Source organism: Musa acuminata, chromosome BXJ3-4 (genome assembly GCF_036884655.1).
Source record: "Musa acuminata AAA Group cultivar baxijiao chromosome BXJ3-4, Cavendish_Baxijiao_AAA, whole genome shotgun sequence".
Taxonomy (NCBI): domain Eukaryota; kingdom Viridiplantae; phylum Streptophyta; class Magnoliopsida; order Zingiberales; family Musaceae; genus Musa; species Musa acuminata.
This window is the reverse complement of record NC_088352.1, coordinates 12,740,542-12,758,798: the sequence shown is the minus strand read 5'-3', so window position 1 is coordinate 12,758,798 and position 18,257 is coordinate 12,740,542. Positions and strand designations below refer to the sequence as shown.

The window sequence follows — 18,257 nt, the reverse complement described above, 5'->3', positions numbered from 1 at the left end:
AAAAGAAAAAGAAAAGTCTAAATCAAGTTCAGCTACGGAATAAATGTAAAATATTACTTTAGTGCAGGGTTACAGCAGAATAAACTAGAAATCACATGAAGGGCAGCCAGTCCTGTCCAAGCAGGATTTATTGATGCATACAATCATCTGACGCTTCTAACAACCAGAACACGTCCAAGTCAGTACGCACGGAACGACGCATCCATCATAAAATTTTTGTAAGCTTGTTGGTATATCAAATCTGCAAGAGCTTTCATCAACGACTCGGGCTCAAAAATTGCCCCCACCTTAGGATCATGTAGAGAATCTACAGGGACCTGCAATGGCATCCAAAAAAAGAAAACTCAGGCTGAAATCTGTTTTAAGCATAAACCACCACGAACAATTTAACCTGTAATATCAGTAATGCCCCTTGTCACTGCCATCCCACTATAAGGTCTTGTCATAAGACCCCGTCACCTTCTATCATGTGGATCGTAGGGGCCGCCAACGTTTTATGATCGTTAACCTTAATGGAGGGAGAGGAGACCAGGCTTCTCTACCTTCTCCCCCACATGGCCCATCGCATCAAGTGACACTTGCATGAACCCATCGACCGCTCCACTCCCTTGTGCACCACCTTGGATGTCCTCTCCCTCGCAGTCATCGTCGAGCACTGTTGAATCCATATTTTGATGATGAAATCACTTGATATGTATTTATATTTTAATCTGTATTTTGAGTGACGTATGATGCTTCGATCAGGATGAGACAATTAAAGCAGAAAAAATCATGTTGTGCCGGAGGAACATGTCAGAAAATTGGACGTCGGGCCGATGGATCGATCGACGTATCGACAGAAGGCTTCGAGCCGTGAACTTGGGCATCGGGCCAAGAAGAGCGGATATTGCGCCAAGGATATCGGAGTTGCGGAGTCAACTGACCGATTGGGCAATAGGCCGAGAGAGGACGATGCGTCGAAGAATCGGACGAAGCGTCGAAGAATCGGACGAAGCGTCGAGAGACCAATGACATGCCGAACAACTTAGTTAATTGCTTATGATTAATTATCTCGATCGAAGTTTTGTTTTAAGTGTGCAGGATTAACTACGATGAAAGTAAGACATGCAGAAGGAGTTGAGCTGGAGTCAAAGACTATGATCACGTTGGGAGTTTGAGAGCTCGACGGAAGCCCGGACGATCGTCGAAGGTTCTACGGGAACAAATCCGAGAAGTCCAGGAGCTTGCCAAAAGAAGCTCGTCGGAACTCGCCAAGTGGATCGTCGCAAGTCCAGGAGTTTGCCGGAAGTCCGTCGAATGTTCGCCGGAGGTTCGTCGGATGTTCGCCAGAAGCTCGCCAGAAGAAGCGATTGACGCACCGGAGCAAGTTGTAGTAAATGTCTTAAGAATGATCGTAGTTAGCATGTAGATTAAGTTAGGAATGGGAGGTGATCCCATTAACTTAATCTAGGGGCAATTGGGCCCTTGACAGACCCAAATTGGGCCGAATGGATCAACCCATTCGAACTAGAATTCCTACTAGGCGGTGGCACCGCCAGGGTCGGCGGTGGCACCGCTCAGGAAAGGGTCTCCCAGGAAAGCTGGGCGGTGCAACCGCCCCAGGTAGGCGATGGCACCGCTTGGGCTCAGTCTCCGAGCTCTGCCAAGCGGTGCAACTGCCCCTGACAAGCGGTGGCACCGCCCAGAGGCTCAGTCTCCGAGCTCTACCAAGCGGTGCAACCACCCTAGTCAGGCGGTGCAACCGCCAGACCCCAGAATTCTGGGAGATTACAGTTTTGAGCTTGGAATTCAAACTGGTTTGGAGCCTATAAATACCCCTCCCATCCCTGGGTAAAATATATAAGCACAGAGAGATTAAAAGAGAGAAAAAGCTGCTGCAATCTCTAGAATTTCCCTCCTCTAGCTTAAATATTAGAATTCTGTTTAAGAGAGGAGAGTGAGTGCTTGTAAGGGTTGTCTCTTAAACCCAGTAAAAGGAGAAGAGGGGTGTAAGAAGGAGATTGATCTTCGCCTAGTAAAGGAAGATCGTTAGTGGATGCCGGTGGCCTCGACGGAAGAGGAATCGGAGGAGTGGATGTAGGTCACGATTGACCGAACCACTATAAACTCTCGTCTTCTCTAGTTTGCATTTACTTTGAGCATCTTATCTTTACTACAAACCTCCTCAGTAGCTTACTGCCTTCTGCTCATTTACAAATGTGTTTCTTAGTTAAGTATTTTCCGAATTGGCGTTAAGACGGAAATCGGTTTTATCATACGAACATCATATTTCAGTTTGCTCTTACATTCTGATTTCCATCTTAACTGCAAACTGCCTTCCTTACTTTACTTCAAATATATTTCCGTAAGCTTTCAAAGTTATTTTTTGCACGAAATGACTTTTATGTCGAAATCAGATTTCAACGTACGAACGCAGTTTTAATCGTCGAAAGTTTTCCGCTGTACTAATTCACCCTCCCCCCCCCCTCTTAGTGCTCTTGATCCTAACAAGCACCTCCTCGCAAAAATCCTTGTAGCATCCTCTTCCCTCCTACCTGTCAACACTGCTTGCAGCCTCACCTAGTTGACCACTGGTGGTCGACTATGGTCTACCTACTCAAGCGACGTAGAGGGTAGGCACATAGCTAGGTGAAAGTCAATGATGTGGGGTTGACCCCTCGTTATTGTTTATGACGCCCACAACCTCTCCTCCAATGCTGGCAACAACTATCCCATCTCCCTCCTTCCCACCTCTCCGATCTCTATGCCCCTTTCTCGTCCGCTAGGTCGCATCACTGTCAGACAATGGTGGGATAGAGGTGATGGGATAGAGGTAGCAATGTGGAGACGACAAGGCCTTGCGGTTGGATGGAAGTGGCAAGCACCGATGAGGAGGATTACAAGTATCATAATAAATAGGGGTATCAAATGAAAAAGATGAAAAATAAAAAAAAAATTCCTAGAAAAGCCCCAAAAGAGGAGCCTGTTTAGGAAAATTATCTAATAGATTTTATATCATGTTTCTGGTCAAATTCATGCTATAATTTTATTAACACTTCTTATAATAGTATAACGAGAATCAACACTAGTGAACATTGGATCACATTTTTCCAGTATTAGCATAAACTCTTTATCTAGATCGAATAAGACACAACACTAACCATAAACCAAATAATGACAGTGAAACAAATTTTGAGCAGGATCACTCTTCTGAACCTTCCTATTCAGATAAATCTCTGGCTGCGGCTATTATCTATTTCTTCCATGTTCTATGAACGCCTCTATCGACTAAAAATCAAAAGTTGGTCTAAACAAATAAAAAGCTTATGGAGACGATATATTCCAAGTAGTCAATGTGTGTCATCTATGTAAGTTTTTTTTTACTTCAACGATAAACAGGCTTTTGGTGACCAACAAGTCTTCCTTTGCTGCATGCTAAATATTAAACTAAAACCCACAATGTAAACTGACAACATGACGAATATGGCAAGCAAAGTCCCGAGACACCAAAGACTGCATATATGGTAGAGATAAATATCAAAGTTTAAGTTCTGTCAAATTTGTGGTATCCTCAATATAGTCCCTTTTGTTCGTCTTTTCATATCATTTAAAACATTGTTGAGTCACAATACTACTAGTACATATCTAAAGGAATTGATCTTGATAAACGATTCAGTGTGCAAATACCAGAGGAGAAGATTCAGAACATAAAGCACCCATGCTAATGATACCAAGAGCAGAGTAGGATATTAAAATAAGGGACATACAACCACCATCTCTAAGTAAGCATAAACATAACGTCATAAAGTGAAATTAATAAATTTATTTATTTTTCCTATTAGTTGCATAGTAAGATAGGAATTTATATAATTAGCATGGATATGAATATTTTTAATATAAAAAGGAACTGTATAGCTTACCACATGAAAGATCCGTTGAGTAGCCAAACATTGAACATCTATAAGGATTTGACCATCACGAGGAACCAGCAAAGCATTGATGTAATCACTAGCCTGCACAAAAATAAACACAAAAACACTAAATTTTCTGAAAAAAAAAGGTGCTGCTTCTGAATTTGATAGATTGACACTGCTTCAGGATGATTATCACATATTTGAGTTGTACAAAGTGTGTTGTTGTATCATGCCTATGAAACATGCAGAGTACAGCCAAAAGATTAAATAATAATCATCAACCAATGGTTGCTTCAAATAGCATAAGGCAGAAATTCATGAAGCATGGAGACAAATATGGGATATGGCTATGATACATAAATGGATATGGACATGGGTAGTACGTGATACAAATTCAGAAAGTAAGATATGATATGGAAAGAACACCGAGGACTTGAATTTCATCTGGACTTGTCTGGATTGGTATCTATTGGTCCAGGTGTGAACTGAGATGCAAATAACTCCATTTCAGAAGGCTAGTTGGATAGATAAATGAAACTAGAATATTGGCTGAAATATCGAATTAGAATAATTTGATACACTTACAGTGTTCTTTAAACTTTTGCCAGGGTCTCCATAAGTTCGATTTAGAGCATCTGTGATTGCAGTCACAAATCCAGAAGCAGATAATCCAGTAGTTTCTCTATCATGTGAGCCATTCAACAAAAGTACCTATATACAACAGAATGTGCATTATGAGTGCTAAAAACTGAAGTATTTTGCACATAGAATTACTCTTGATATTTATTGCTGATAAGAAAACACAAGATGTCAGCGTGTCCCACATGATGCAGCAAAAATCGATTATTGCAAACAAGACAGTTCTATAGATACTAGTTTCAATGTACAATTGGATGCCTCAACAAACTGGAAAATAGGATCTTTAGCCAGAATGAACTGCTGCAAGTTGGCTTCATCTGATCGTTAAATAAATCATAAAAGTATACACTCAAAGTTCCATATCAGTAACGCAAAGGACTTATGTCCAACTAAATGGGGATTTATAACGCTCACACACTCTTAGGAAAAGAAACTTTCTGTCATTTATAATCAAAATATACATAAATGATTAAAGATATTGAAAAGTTGGTTAGGGGCAAAAGCAAAAGAATATTACACATATTTACACTTTAACTAAAAACATCTAGATATCTATAGCAATAAATTACATTGTAGTTTTCAAAGATCACAAGAATTCTTTGAAGATAAGGGAAGTAGTATTCATAACATTATATCCTATTGGTTACAAACTACATGAATATAAGCTTTTCTAAAATATTCCAAAATATTCAACTACAAGCTTTTTATTCCACAGCATGCTCCTCTGCTGGTATCATGCCAAACATTGATCAGCACATTCAGAAATTGCAATTCATGCTCCAATGTTGGGCATAACAGGCTCAAAACCTATGTTACCTGGATCCCTAGTTTCACCGGTTTTAATGCCATGACAAGGGTACCTACACGACACCTAGACATGCATCCATGCATTGAGATTTTCACAAACGATATTATCGTTACTCCTTGCATCTGACATTATTAACAGTACCTATGAAAATAACTCAATAATAAAAAAGAACTTAGGCTATACTTGAAAGTCTAACCAGGCTACCTCCTTGGTCCATCCTAAGCAGGACATAAAAATGAGAGGGATATAAACATTGAGCAAATTAAAGCAAGAAAACAGGCAAATGATAATAGCAAAATATCCTAATATATGGGAATAACTAATAAGAACTTCTTTTAGGTTTCAAAAAATAGCACCTTGGGAATAGATCTGGAGGCAATGATCTCACCAATACCATGTAATACCTGTAAAAATCTTAAATGTTACAAACTCCATAAAGATGTCTTCGTGTCAAACCATCTATTGCAGAAATTGCATATTGTAGAACAAGGACAAGTATGAATTATACTAACATCATGTCGTACACAAATGAGATGCCCTCTTTCACTTAAAACAATTAGATACTAATCCAGAGTACATCCTTTCAAAGATTACATTTCTGCATCGCTGGCTGTCCATGGCAGCCATAATGCCTACATAATCATGTAGGAATGGGGCTTGCCATGACATTGTTTTCCAGTGCCAATACCCCATTGGCAAAATGTGGAGCTTTTAGGCAATTAAACATTAGTGACAACGCTCACAATACCCAACATGCTATCAGAGAACCTTAATGAGGTGTCTAGACTGAATAGAAGTGCTCATAATTATACAACAGTAGTACAACTTTTTTCTTAATATAGAAATTGGAAAGTATCAACCAGACAAATCCAGTCCAAGGGCAAACCACTTATCAGGGTAAAACAGTCATGTTGTTCATATGAGGCTTGAAAACCTATTGGAAGACAATGTATTTACCTGTAATAATGATTAACAAGAATCTTGTCTAACACAAGAAAGTTCTCATATATATAGTGGACATGAGTGGTAATGTCTCCTCCAGTTCCATAGGATGGCATTCAATTCATTATATTCAATTCTATAGATATGCCACTTGAAACTTAAGCTTGATGCATTTACCCATCAACAGAATCTTTAATGAAGATTAATTCAAAGAAGGATGAACAAAGCCATATAGAATGGAAGTATAAAATTTTAGTGTTGTTGGCACTTGGCCATACAGGCTTGTGATATTAACCCAAATGAGACAATCTGAATTAGCAATGAGATATTACAAATTTACAATATCATTGATTGACAAGCCACCAGAGGCAAGATGTGGAAGATCTAATAGAAGTGTAGCCATACCTATACGCTTACTGAATGTATTTGAGCTATATAAATAATTAAGCATAAGCAAAATTTTCTCATGATGTATAAAACATGGCATGATTATCAAAATATTCAAATATGATGCAGTGTTTTGTATATAAACAAAGCTAAAAAAATATTATTACCAATGATGGACATACGGAAGTGAAGAGAGAGCCCATAGCATAAACAATGCAATCCACTTTCTTCAACTGCTCCAGAACTGTAGGGTTAGCCGCAGGGAAAACCTACACAGGGAAGGCAATGGTTATGTTGGTGATAATCTGTTAATGATATTGTTGTTATTGTTGAAAGTTTAGTTGGGATTTATTCTAAAAGCAAGTTTTTGATATGACAAGAAATATGGTCATAAATGGAACTCAGTGGTGGAAAATATCCATTTAGCTGATCCCAAATAATTATTGCAGAATTCTTATATTGACCACCTGTTACAAATTGTAACCAATAATTATCACAACATTATTTTCATGGGACAACCTAAAAGCAAGTGTAATAGTAGCTAGTTGAAGTAGCATTTTAGAAACTTCTACACATCATGCTTTTGCAGGACAAGTGCATGCTAGTCAGCAGGACAAGTAGTATATTGGTGTAAAAGTTACCTAGAATTGATTTATTATAAAGATATGCTTGCCTTTCCATAGAAATATTGTAAAGTGATAAACACATCTAACTCTTGTCCTGTTGGGAAGGGAGAGTAGTTGCAATGAAGATCAAGAAATAGTTAGCTCATCTACAATGAGGAGAAACTTTTTACATCAGTTCTGTCCACGTTGAATTTGGCTTGAAAGGCAAGAAGGTTCCACAATGGTTAAAGTCAATGATAATTGGAAAACTACTTGATGATTATGTTTTTTATCATAGAAAACTAAGGATTGTGTACTTGACCGTTGTTCCTAACTAAACAAACAGCAGTACAAAATACAGCTAATTAAACAAATAAAAATGGCCCTTATACTTCCAAACTGAAAGCTACTATATCCAATACCAAATTATATTCAACAGATAAAAGAAATCAGAAAGTATCAATTCATGGAATTAAACTGTTCAATTGTAACTACAGAGAACATATAACTCACCTCATGCAACAAGTTGCAACCCTCACTTGACATGTAAAAAACCCGCTTAATTCCAGAAGGCAGCCTTAAGGTTGAAGCACAATCCTATCCATAAGTGTTATACATAAGCTAATGCACAAACTCCACTTAAAGTTATTTGAACCAAATCATGTAAAATAAAGAAGTTGGACTATGGAAACATCTTGAAGACACATACTAGTTTACAGCAAGTAAACTTCTGCTATGATTAATTAAAAGCCTCAAACCTATTGATGCAGAACCATTAATGGACATTATTTATTACAACACACAAAGCAAAGAATAAGCCAGATGACAGAAATCCTATCTCTATTACATAAATGAAATAGAGATAGGATGTGAACATCAATCAGCGGCACTGGTAAGAAACAAATTGTTATCTTCAGGTATTCCATCAGTCAAGGAATTTATCTTCATATCAAGATTTCATAAAAGATGAATCTCAATTGAGTTTCTAGTCATTATCAAAGTTATGATCTAGCTCAATAAATATAGAGGATAATGGTCAGAGTCTGTATTTCTTAATTCCTCTAATTCTATTTTCCCTTTTCTTATTTTGATGAAGTACATGCAAAAAAAATTGAAACCAGTGATTTCAATAGGCACTCAGGCGCTCGCCTAGGCACTCTTGCCTCGCCCGAGCGCCTCGCTTCACTTTCAGGCGATGCATTCAAAGAGGCGCCGCTTGGGCACTCGCCCGAGCCTAGGCGCCGGGAGCTTCAGGCGAGCAACTGGGTTAAACCAAGCGACCGAACCAGCGTTTTATGTCTGGTTCGGTCTCCGGTGCTTTAGTTGGTTCAATCGAACCAACTAAAGCACCGATATCAGTTGCCGCTGCCCAACCCTAACCCTGCTCGCCGTTCATGCTACCGTTGTTTGTTGCCGTTGCCACTACCGCTATCGTCGCTCGCCACTCCCACTGCCACTGCTTGCTGTCGCCGCTCGCCTCTCCCGCTCCTGCTCCTATTGTCGTTGCCGCTGCTTGCCGCTGTCGTTGCGACTGTTGCCGCTCGCCGCGCTCGCTGTCGCTGCTCACTTTTACCGCTGTCACTGCACCCTCGCTCTTCCCTTACACTCCTCTTCCTTCTCCTCTTTCGAAAGTATACTGTTAACAGTATACTGTATACTGTTAACAGTAACAGTAATATATTTGTATTTATTAGATTAATAATATATTATTTTTAATTTTAATATTGTTAAATAATTATATTTATTAATTATATTATATATTTTAATATTTTAGCATCTCGCTTCGCTCGAGCGAGCGCCTAGCGCCTCAGGCGTTTTTGGACCTTGGCGCCTAGCGCTTTTTAAAGCACTGTTTGAAACATTAATTGATCAAATGAAATTTCACTTTATTTTCATTAGTGTGTTTAAGTGGTTGTATGCCATGTTCCCCTTCCCTTCATGAACGTAGAAACTTGAAATAAAAACAAGGTTTATTTCTTCATATTCAATAAAATGGATTTCCATGTCAAATAATCCTTCATACCAAATGCACTAGAGGGTTGTTTCTTCATCCTTCATGAAGGGGCCTAGTTATGGACACCTATACATGTCTGATAATAAGATATACATGCATGTGTATAATAAATGGAAAAAGAGAATTTTAACCATTTTGTTAAACGTCTCCATATGATCCCATATGGCCAAGCACAAACCTTAACTTGGAACCTCTCATGTTATATGTCTGTTCACTCCCCTAACAATAATTTTGATCATTCATATTGACACAACTGAACCACCAACCTCATCCTAGCTACATCAAGTGGGACTATCACAAATTTATCACTCACTAGTAGCAGAGGAGAAGAGAGAGGAGAAATGAGCACTTAAGCAACAAGGTTGTAAGAGGTGGGATAAATAAGCAAGGTAAATGGTAGAGCACTAATCTAAGAAGTGATGCAGAACACAATTTGTCGAAGATGGAATCGTTGAAGGAGTGTTCATGTGCTCAAGGAAAGAATGAAAAGCAACACAGAGAAGAAGTCAAGCAATGGGAAGACAGTAGAGTAGTTAAAATCAGTCAAGCAGTGATAAACATGAATATCATAGTTCTAGTAGCTAAGAACATGGAACAAGTGTTTTCATCTGAAAGAAAATAAACCGATCGCATGCAACAGATGTATGTAGCAAGATACTATTCAACATTGGCACATGCATCCTCTCTGTGGTGATCAATATAGAAGAGGAATTAAGTACATAAAAGGAGATGTGAAATTTTAACTTATCAAACCAAGGTTAAGATAAAGCCATCGGTTAAGCAACCCCCTTTTCATGAGCCAATGCAATGAATCCACTATCCCTTAAAAACTCATCATTAACAGAGAGAATAAAATGGAGCAAAATATGAAAAACAATGAAATAAAAGGAGTGATCAAAATGGCTACTGTATAACCACAGAATGAATAATTTACGTAATAACTTCTGAAGATAAAAAAGTTACACATGATGTTGGTGTAGGAAGTCACTGTAGACTAGAATCTGGATGAATAGGAGAAAAGCACTGAACATACCACATATGCATATAATGAAAGGAAACTTTTGTTTAAGAAAACATAGTATTTTGCATGTGAAACAAAGGCAAAGTGAGCCAATGACTTGGCAATGATATAGCAATGGCATCTTACATAATCAATAGACTAAAACAAGGTTTTGTGGCTTTCGTCAAAAGACATTCTATAAATTAATTAAGTATTGTTTAGAACAATATTGACAATTTCTAAAAACCACTAACTTTATGATCTCTTAAACTGCAAGACAGCAAGTGCTTTAAACTTTCTACATGTAATAACTCCATATCTATTCAAATAACATCAAAGTATACAAGACCTCCTGTATAAGTGATAATATTTAAAAAGAATCTATAAGTGAAAAGAAAAATCACCAGCAAAGAATGTGCACAGACCTATAAAGGCAATCTCTGCTCCATTAGTATACCTTGTTAATAGGTTCCATGCATCCATTAGTTGGGTGTGAAATTTCATTTTGACCACGAATAATAGTTCCATCCTGAGAATTGAAAATTACAGAACCCATAAAAAAATAAATATTCATTACACCTGCCTGTAAACTTCCATCTTTACAGCAGTAAGTTAGATCAAATTGCAGAAGATAGAAGCATTCGTAAAATTGATATGATTTTCATTCCAGAAAGAATTACCAAACCTGAAACTTTCTCAAATGCGGAAAGAACAACTATAAACACCTAAATAAACATTTATCATCATATAACAATGACTTTTAACTTCCTGTTGTCCTTTTCTTTTTCAGAGTTATGCATTACCGTGTACTCCCCATCTGGTCATGTTTATTCCCTATAGTCACAGAATGAGCTACTTTGTGACCTAGACTGCTAAAGCTCAAGCGTAACAATCATGAAAAATCTCTCTATTAACAAGGGTAAGGCTGCATATGTTTGCCCTTCCAGATTTCCATCTCTGGATTACGGGAGTCTTGTGCATTGGGCTGCCCACTTTTAGAGCCATGTCCAATCTTCCAACTCCAGAAAATGCTAATCTAATGGAAAAATAATTATTGCATGTCCCAATAAACTAGAAGATATTTAAATCAGCAGTCATCTTTTCTCTCAGTTGTATTCCCAAAAAACCACTTACTTTTAATATTATGATACCATGATCTGAAATATCACTATCTGTTTAAGCTACAACTTACCAAAGAAAAGGACCTCTCAAATAATACTATCAGACCAGTAAAAGATACTTATAATGTATTCTTCTTAATCTTCCAAACAGTCTTAAAAGGCTCCAAATCCAATATGCATAATTAAGCAAATAAAAAGACCACAATGTACCAATCTGTATTTCACTGTTTGTTTGATTTGCGCATGGACTGGGATATGATTGGTATGCTTTAAACTGGATGAATTGGCATTGAGCTGGCCAATGTATTATAAGATCCAAACATTTTGGAAAATCTGGGTTGAGAATTGAAACTAAATACCCTTAAAACCAAAAAGAGCCATTAAGAGCATGAGGCTCCAATCAATGCAAGTTTAGATCAATGTATGCAGCATACACCTATAATACAGGTTGTCCCAAGGGCATGAACTCTAACTTAAGTTGCAAAGACTGAAAGAAGCAACCTTGACATGGTGCAAAGCTTGCCCTCTACCTTCAACTCAACCAGTCAAAGGATTATATATGCCCCATGATCACAACTCACAGCCCACTCTCTCATCATTCCCCCTTCATTGCCAAAAACCCTGACAAGTTTGCAACAAGGGATAAAATTAATGAGAAGAACAGGAGAAGATGGAAGTGGACTAGAGGAGGTGGTGGTGGCCGTGGCATTTAGTTCTTCAATCTCTGTTGATGCAGTCAGAAGTGGGGGAAATCAAGATCTACTGCTTATCTTTTCTTTTTTTTCTCTCGGTATATACTAGCTTGTACAATGAGCCCATATTCACCCAACAGGCAACTGATATGGGTTCTGGTATTAAGATTTAAAATCTTGGCAAAAATCACCACAAAAAGAACATGACAACAAAACAGGAGACAAATACAAATAGGCCATCATAATAGTTTCTGGATTTGGAAAAAGGAAGATTAGCATGAGAATACCCATAGTTCACAGCCCAGTGTTAGTCTATCATTGGTGGAAATCACAGGAAGAACTAGACTTTCTGTTGGAATATCTGAAACACGCGAAAACAAAAATATAGCAGCATCTAAAGACTGAAAGAATATCCGGGCTCCAGCAAAAAAGAAATTTCCAATGCTGCAAAAAACAAATTCATCTTTTATGTCAAACATATAGAGTTAGCTACTTGAACTAGTAACTGCTTAAAAGTCAAACATGAGTACAAATGTCAAAATTAAGGATTCGTTTAAACACCCTGTGAATATCATACCAAGCAGTGATGTATAAAGAACTTGTGCTGTTTCCACATGTAAAATCTAAAAAAACATTAACTTATTAACCATGTTATAACTGAGAAATTCTTTATCCAGACTATCTTAAAGGAAAATTAATAGCTTCTAATGCTCTTTTAATAATAAAATCAATGGCATCCACATGATTCATATTTACTTTCGTTCTCATGGCAAGTTTCCCAAAACACTCTGCCAAGGGTACAGGATATAGTATTTGATCTATCATTCTTCTTCTCAAGGAAGGTGAACTTGTGGGCCAAAACTTTGAGCAATTTATGTCAACCATGCATGTAAGTATCAGTTTGTACTCTACAATAAATTTCCCACGCCAGTGAAATACTTGCATGATAAAAAGGTGGTTACCTTGTGCATGTTCCGAGCAACATCAACCTATGACAGCCACTAACAAGCATCATTTTGCAATTCAAGAATGCTGACATATGAACCAACACATGATGGAAAATGTAGGCAAATCTAGTTATAAGATGCCATTGAGTGACCAGCACGAGCATCATACATAGTGAATTATAAGATAAAATAAAGTTTTGTTACACTACATGCCTAGATCCAAAGATGTACTACTGCTAAACTCAAATTCCAAATAATTACCTACGACAGTTTATACTTTTAAGTTTTAACTAGTATAAAGTTTCAAATTATCACAGACAGTGCTGAATTGCTAGGTATGATGCCCTGACACAATGACTTGGTTATGTCTGCTCATGTTGATTTTGACTCAGGAGTTACATGAAAACTTAAAAAGAAATACAGAGGCAAGGGAAACAGTGTTGAACCTGTTGCCCAGCTTAATTATTGTCGAACATAACTATGATGAACAAGCCTTTTCGGTTTCCAAACAATTCAAACTCAACCAAACTTCTTATGTGAAATCATAGGGAAAAAGAAAAGACAAACTGAAACAAAAGATCTATTTTCACATAGATTGAATAAAAAACACATCTTTAGGATTATCATTTTCCTTTTGGAAATTTTACAGTGATTTTCAGATACTATAGTTTACCATCAAAGATGTCAAGAAGGGAACGACTAGTGGTTTCCAAGTGGCCAATTAAAGCCCAAATGATAAGTAACCATTGTCTAGTTTACTTCTACATCAATACATAACTTAGAATTCTATCTAACCAGCAAATCATTCATTTCCTACTGTCTTCCTGACATAAACAAGTGTGCTGCATCCCAGTTTATATACTGATCAGATCTGATCAATTCATCCCCACATGTGGCCAACTAAATGCTGCATAAATATTGAAATGGTACTGACATTAATACATACACATGTACATTCAATAGGTTGTCTTCCTCAACATCTTAATCAAGCTACCATAACTTCAGTTATATAGCTCTAGCAAGTATGCATTAAAGCTCTAATGACTGCCATGCAAATTGGTGGGAAAACATTGTGTTAAATAAACTCTTCAATAAACTGATTCCACAGCGGAAGGCTGTAACAAACATCAGTATAGCTTCAATAAAAAATAAATGAGCTAAAATCTGCAGAATTTCAGGCACATTTGTAGCAAATACATAGACGAATCAGTTCATTGAATTCATCTAAAATCAAAGTCCAGGTATTATTATGATCCGATTGCTTAACTCCATAGCTAGTAATAATTTTACTTGATTTTCACGAACAAGAAAATAAACTAATCACATCAATTTAATCACATCAACCACAAAGCATAAAGCAGAAAATAAATTTAGATAGTTCAAAGTACTATTCATTTGCAAAACCTGGCATCAAAATAACAAATGACAAAAAAAGAATCTTGTTAGCATTTAAGGCAGCACCTGCCATTGCTGAAACAGAATGATTCATTAGAGCGTTGAAGTATCTGCATAAAGAGAACTACAGTAAGTTCTTGAAGAATCAAAATATACCAAAGAATTAAGTTAAACAAAACATCATCAAGGCCATAGACTAAAAAATTAAACTCAAATTGGCATCCTATCACTGCAGTGATAAGATCATGGTTTTGCAGCAATTAAACTATCTAGAACAGGGAATGTGAAACATGACAGGTAAAACCTCAAAGAGCAAAAGTTGAAGTATTAAAGTTAATTAATGATATGCTGACACTTAACATCATAGCAGGAAAATTATTGTTGGTGAGAACGTGCACAAGCTAAATCCACAGTGTTTGAATAGTATTGGATGAACATCTGTCTAAAACAACAGGAAATAATGTCGACTGACCCTTTGTTAACACTCGGAAGATGTATGACTAGCCACATGGACAAAGTTGATATCTGAATGTCACCTGATATTGGAAAAAAGCCAGAAATGCACGAATTGTTTCACCATAAGGTCGTGATACACCATCCCATAAACAATGCTCTCCTTCGACAATCTGGTGCCTGTCAGATTGTCAGCTCAGCACAAGATTATTCAGTACCACCACTGATGTAGCAAATTGATAAAAGATGTTCAGAAAAAACATTGAAATTACTGATCATTTGAAAATAGGTCGTATGTCAGGTAGGAAACATGTTAAGCAAACAATGGTGAATGAATCTGAAGATGTTGCGCATTAGGTTGAATTATTCTCTAAATTGAATCTGGATTGGTTTTTATTGCTGATAAATTGAACTTTAGAATCCGAAATCATCTTTCATGTAAAGGAGGTTAGTTCAGATCCTAATCTGTGAAAAGAAAATATATGAAATCATTATTCTCTGTGTCTAACTGCAGTACTAAAATAAGGAAAATACAAACTTGTCAAACATACACACGTATAAAACAATCACGAAAGGAAGTTCAAGTGGATCCATCTATATTTGGGACATCCTTAAGATTGACAGAAAGAAAAGAAAAAAAAAAAGTTAAGCTACATAATTGATCACTGAGCCAATAAGAACTTCATCTAGTGAAAATATACACAGAGCTAGAAGCTTCATATTTAGTCTTAGATCTGTTATGATATAACTAATTGATGTGATGATAAGGATATTAGCACATGAAATTCATGTTAGCCTGCTCAATATAACTAGCTTATCAAGCTGAAAGACAACCTTACAATGACCTCAGAAAGAAATAGAAGAACATTAAATAACCAGGAATCTACCAGCAACAGATACATATGTATAGTTTACTATGGTGCAAGCAGATCTAAAAGGATGATTACATGCCATTATTAACATAACTTACCATTCTGACTTAGCTTCTGATGCGTCAAGAGACAAACGGTGACCAAGCAACATTCGAACAGCAAGCGCTTCAGAAGTGCTTTCATCAGACAATCTCAAACATCTCGACCGAATGTCCCCAACAGCTGGTCCACCTACGAGACACACGCAAGATCTAAACATTCGATGCCTTACCACATAAAACAGAGGTAAAGCATCATATTAAACTTACCGAGCACGCGCACGATCTCGGCAGTACTCCCTCCATCATCGGATACAGGAAGCACATGCGCCACTCTGGTCGTTAGTTTCTTCAACTCTTCCACGACACCGTTAAACGCAGTGCCACCTGAAGCGACGCCAAGACCCGTACCAATTTGAGAAAGACTGCGGCGTTGTTACATGTATATATATTCCCCCGAGATCAAGACAATTCTACGGGGTTGCACACGAACGATAATCTAAAAGAGGAAATGCATAGGCGCCAATCGGTGAACCCCGCGATTGAGATCGCGAAAAGGAAAGGGAACGGCGATGTGCCCGGGAGGGGAAGAAGAGTAAGACCTGAGAAGACGAGCAACGAGGGCGGATCAATAAGGTTAGGACTGGAGGAAGGGGAGGAGGCGTCGGCGCCGCGAGGAAAGGTGCCGCTGCTGCAATGCGACGCGGCCATAGGGACGGCGGAGGGTCTGGGAATAGATCTGGCGGCGACGGAAGGAGAGGCAGAGGGTGAGGGAAGAGGAGGACGGGGCGAGGAGGAGCGGAGGAAGGGCGTCAGCGACGGCGCGGGTCCTCCCAATAGGCCGGCCGCCACCATGGATTGTGGTTCGTCCGTCCGCCCGCCCGCTTAGATGCCGCTCTCTCTCTCTCTCTCTCTCTCTCGGAATCCCCGGTATCCCACTAGTTGCGGGATCTGCCGCGAGAGGATAGCCTTCATGTGGAGTGTAGTGGTTGGGTGGAGGGGCGAAAGATTCCAGCGTGGCCTTTTGCTCTTCCGAGTAGGACGACGCCCCGTAGGAACAGCACAACGTTTCGGTTACTTCCATTTCTATTTCTTTTGTGTTTTCTTTGGGGTCTCAATTCGGAGGCATAGTTCCCTCTTTTATTCCTCGTCGCGCGCCCACCGGCCTCCGAAGGCACCCGTGCCGGGTCAAAGACGGTAGGCTGAGTGGTGGGTCCACCGGCGGGTGACGTCACCTGGAACAGTGGGAATGGGAGAATGGACCCACCACTGTTCGGCCCAGCCTTTAATAGATAGATATTTGTGGGTCGGGTAAGTATCTGTGGGCTGGGCTCATGGTGTACGTGCCCTCAAACTTTGGGCTGGGGATGCTTAAAACCCGTACTATAAACAAAATATAATTCATTACGAACAGTTGATTCGACAAATACGAGTAGAGAATCTAATCATATAAATTACTTACGGTCGTTGCGACATCCTTGTCACCTCGAGAAGGGGCGTTAACAATTTTTAGAAAGTTAGCAATCGCTTTACAATCAAAGACATGAGCCAGTCAAGGTAGTATAGTGTTCCAAGAAATGAGACTAATATGAACATAAGAAGCAAATCGGCAGAGCAATGCTTGATCAAAGCAGGTAAAGAGAAGGACTATGCGCAAATGCAGAAGCCATCGGACGCGAGTGTTCTCTGTGAACCATGCTTCTAGCACTTACAGATGAATCCAGCAAAAATGGACGTAGCTATCATATAAAATGAGTATGAACTTCCGGATGGTAATTATATCTTTAGGAGTGAAAAAAATAGATCCAACGAGAACCTTTCACGACGTCTCGTGCAACGCTCCGCTTTATCTAAAGAAAGAAGACAGGGACAGCCATGAAAACTCTATAATTTTAGAGTGGTGATATAGCAATCAAAGATACCATAAAACAAAATGTTTCGTGGAGGATGCTGATTAATTATTAATCAGAACAATGTCTCTAATCTCAACTCTACCATATCAGTCAAAATAAATTTTGCATTGCTGGTGATAAATAGCATTTATTCCACGAAGAAAGGATGTAATTCTTTCTTAAATAAAACAAAATGTTTCGTGGTGATGTAACTTTTTCTTAAATAATAGCAAACCAAATAGAAAAATAATAGATCAAGGTGAAAAAATATTTAATTTCTTAAAAAAAACTTATAAATCTTGAATGATTTTTAGACTTGACTTGAATACTTGAGACTTGAATTGATTTACGTATAGATATCACCTATTTATAAATATAAAATATAAGAGTCTATGATCTTTATAACTTTATCTAATCTTGTTTGAAATATTCTAAACTATATTTTAAACCAAGAATTTATTATCCCTAAAATTCTATCTAATATCATTTAAAATATAAAATATTAATTTATGTTCTTCCAAAGTATACTTTTAATTTCTTAACACTCCTCCTTAAAGTA

General features: G+C 38.0%; 1 protein-coding gene across 2 annotated transcripts; it reads right to left on the bottom strand.

Moving 5' to 3' along the window:
- Positions 1 to 18: 18 nt before the first annotated feature.
- On the bottom strand, positions 19 to 16,806 carry LOC135635144 (uncharacterized protein YNL011C-like). Of its 2 annotated transcripts, XM_065146023.1 has the most exons (13): positions 16,409 to 16,806; positions 16,077 to 16,193; positions 15,867 to 15,999; positions 14,980 to 15,076; positions 14,510 to 14,553; positions 12,389 to 12,545; positions 10,746 to 10,817; positions 7,788 to 7,871; positions 6,837 to 6,938; positions 5,697 to 5,744; positions 4,479 to 4,604; positions 3,900 to 3,992; positions 19 to 317 (listed from the first exon to the last, which is right to left on the bottom strand). In XM_065146023.1, exons 1-13 carry the CDS (start codon positions 16,659 to 16,661, stop codon positions 180 to 182), a joined length of 1,464 nt encoding a protein of 487 aa, XP_065002095.1. In that variant the 5' UTR covers positions 16,662 to 16,806; the 3' UTR covers positions 19 to 179. The 2 variants fall into 2 exon arrangements, with proteins under 2 accessions (XP_065002095.1, XP_065002096.1); XM_065146024.1 differs by lacking the exons at positions 19 to 317; positions 3,900 to 3,992 and adding an exon at positions 4,125 to 4,378 and having other exon boundaries at positions 16,409 to 16,804.
- Between the last annotated feature and the right edge of the window lie 1,451 nt (positions 16,807 to 18,257).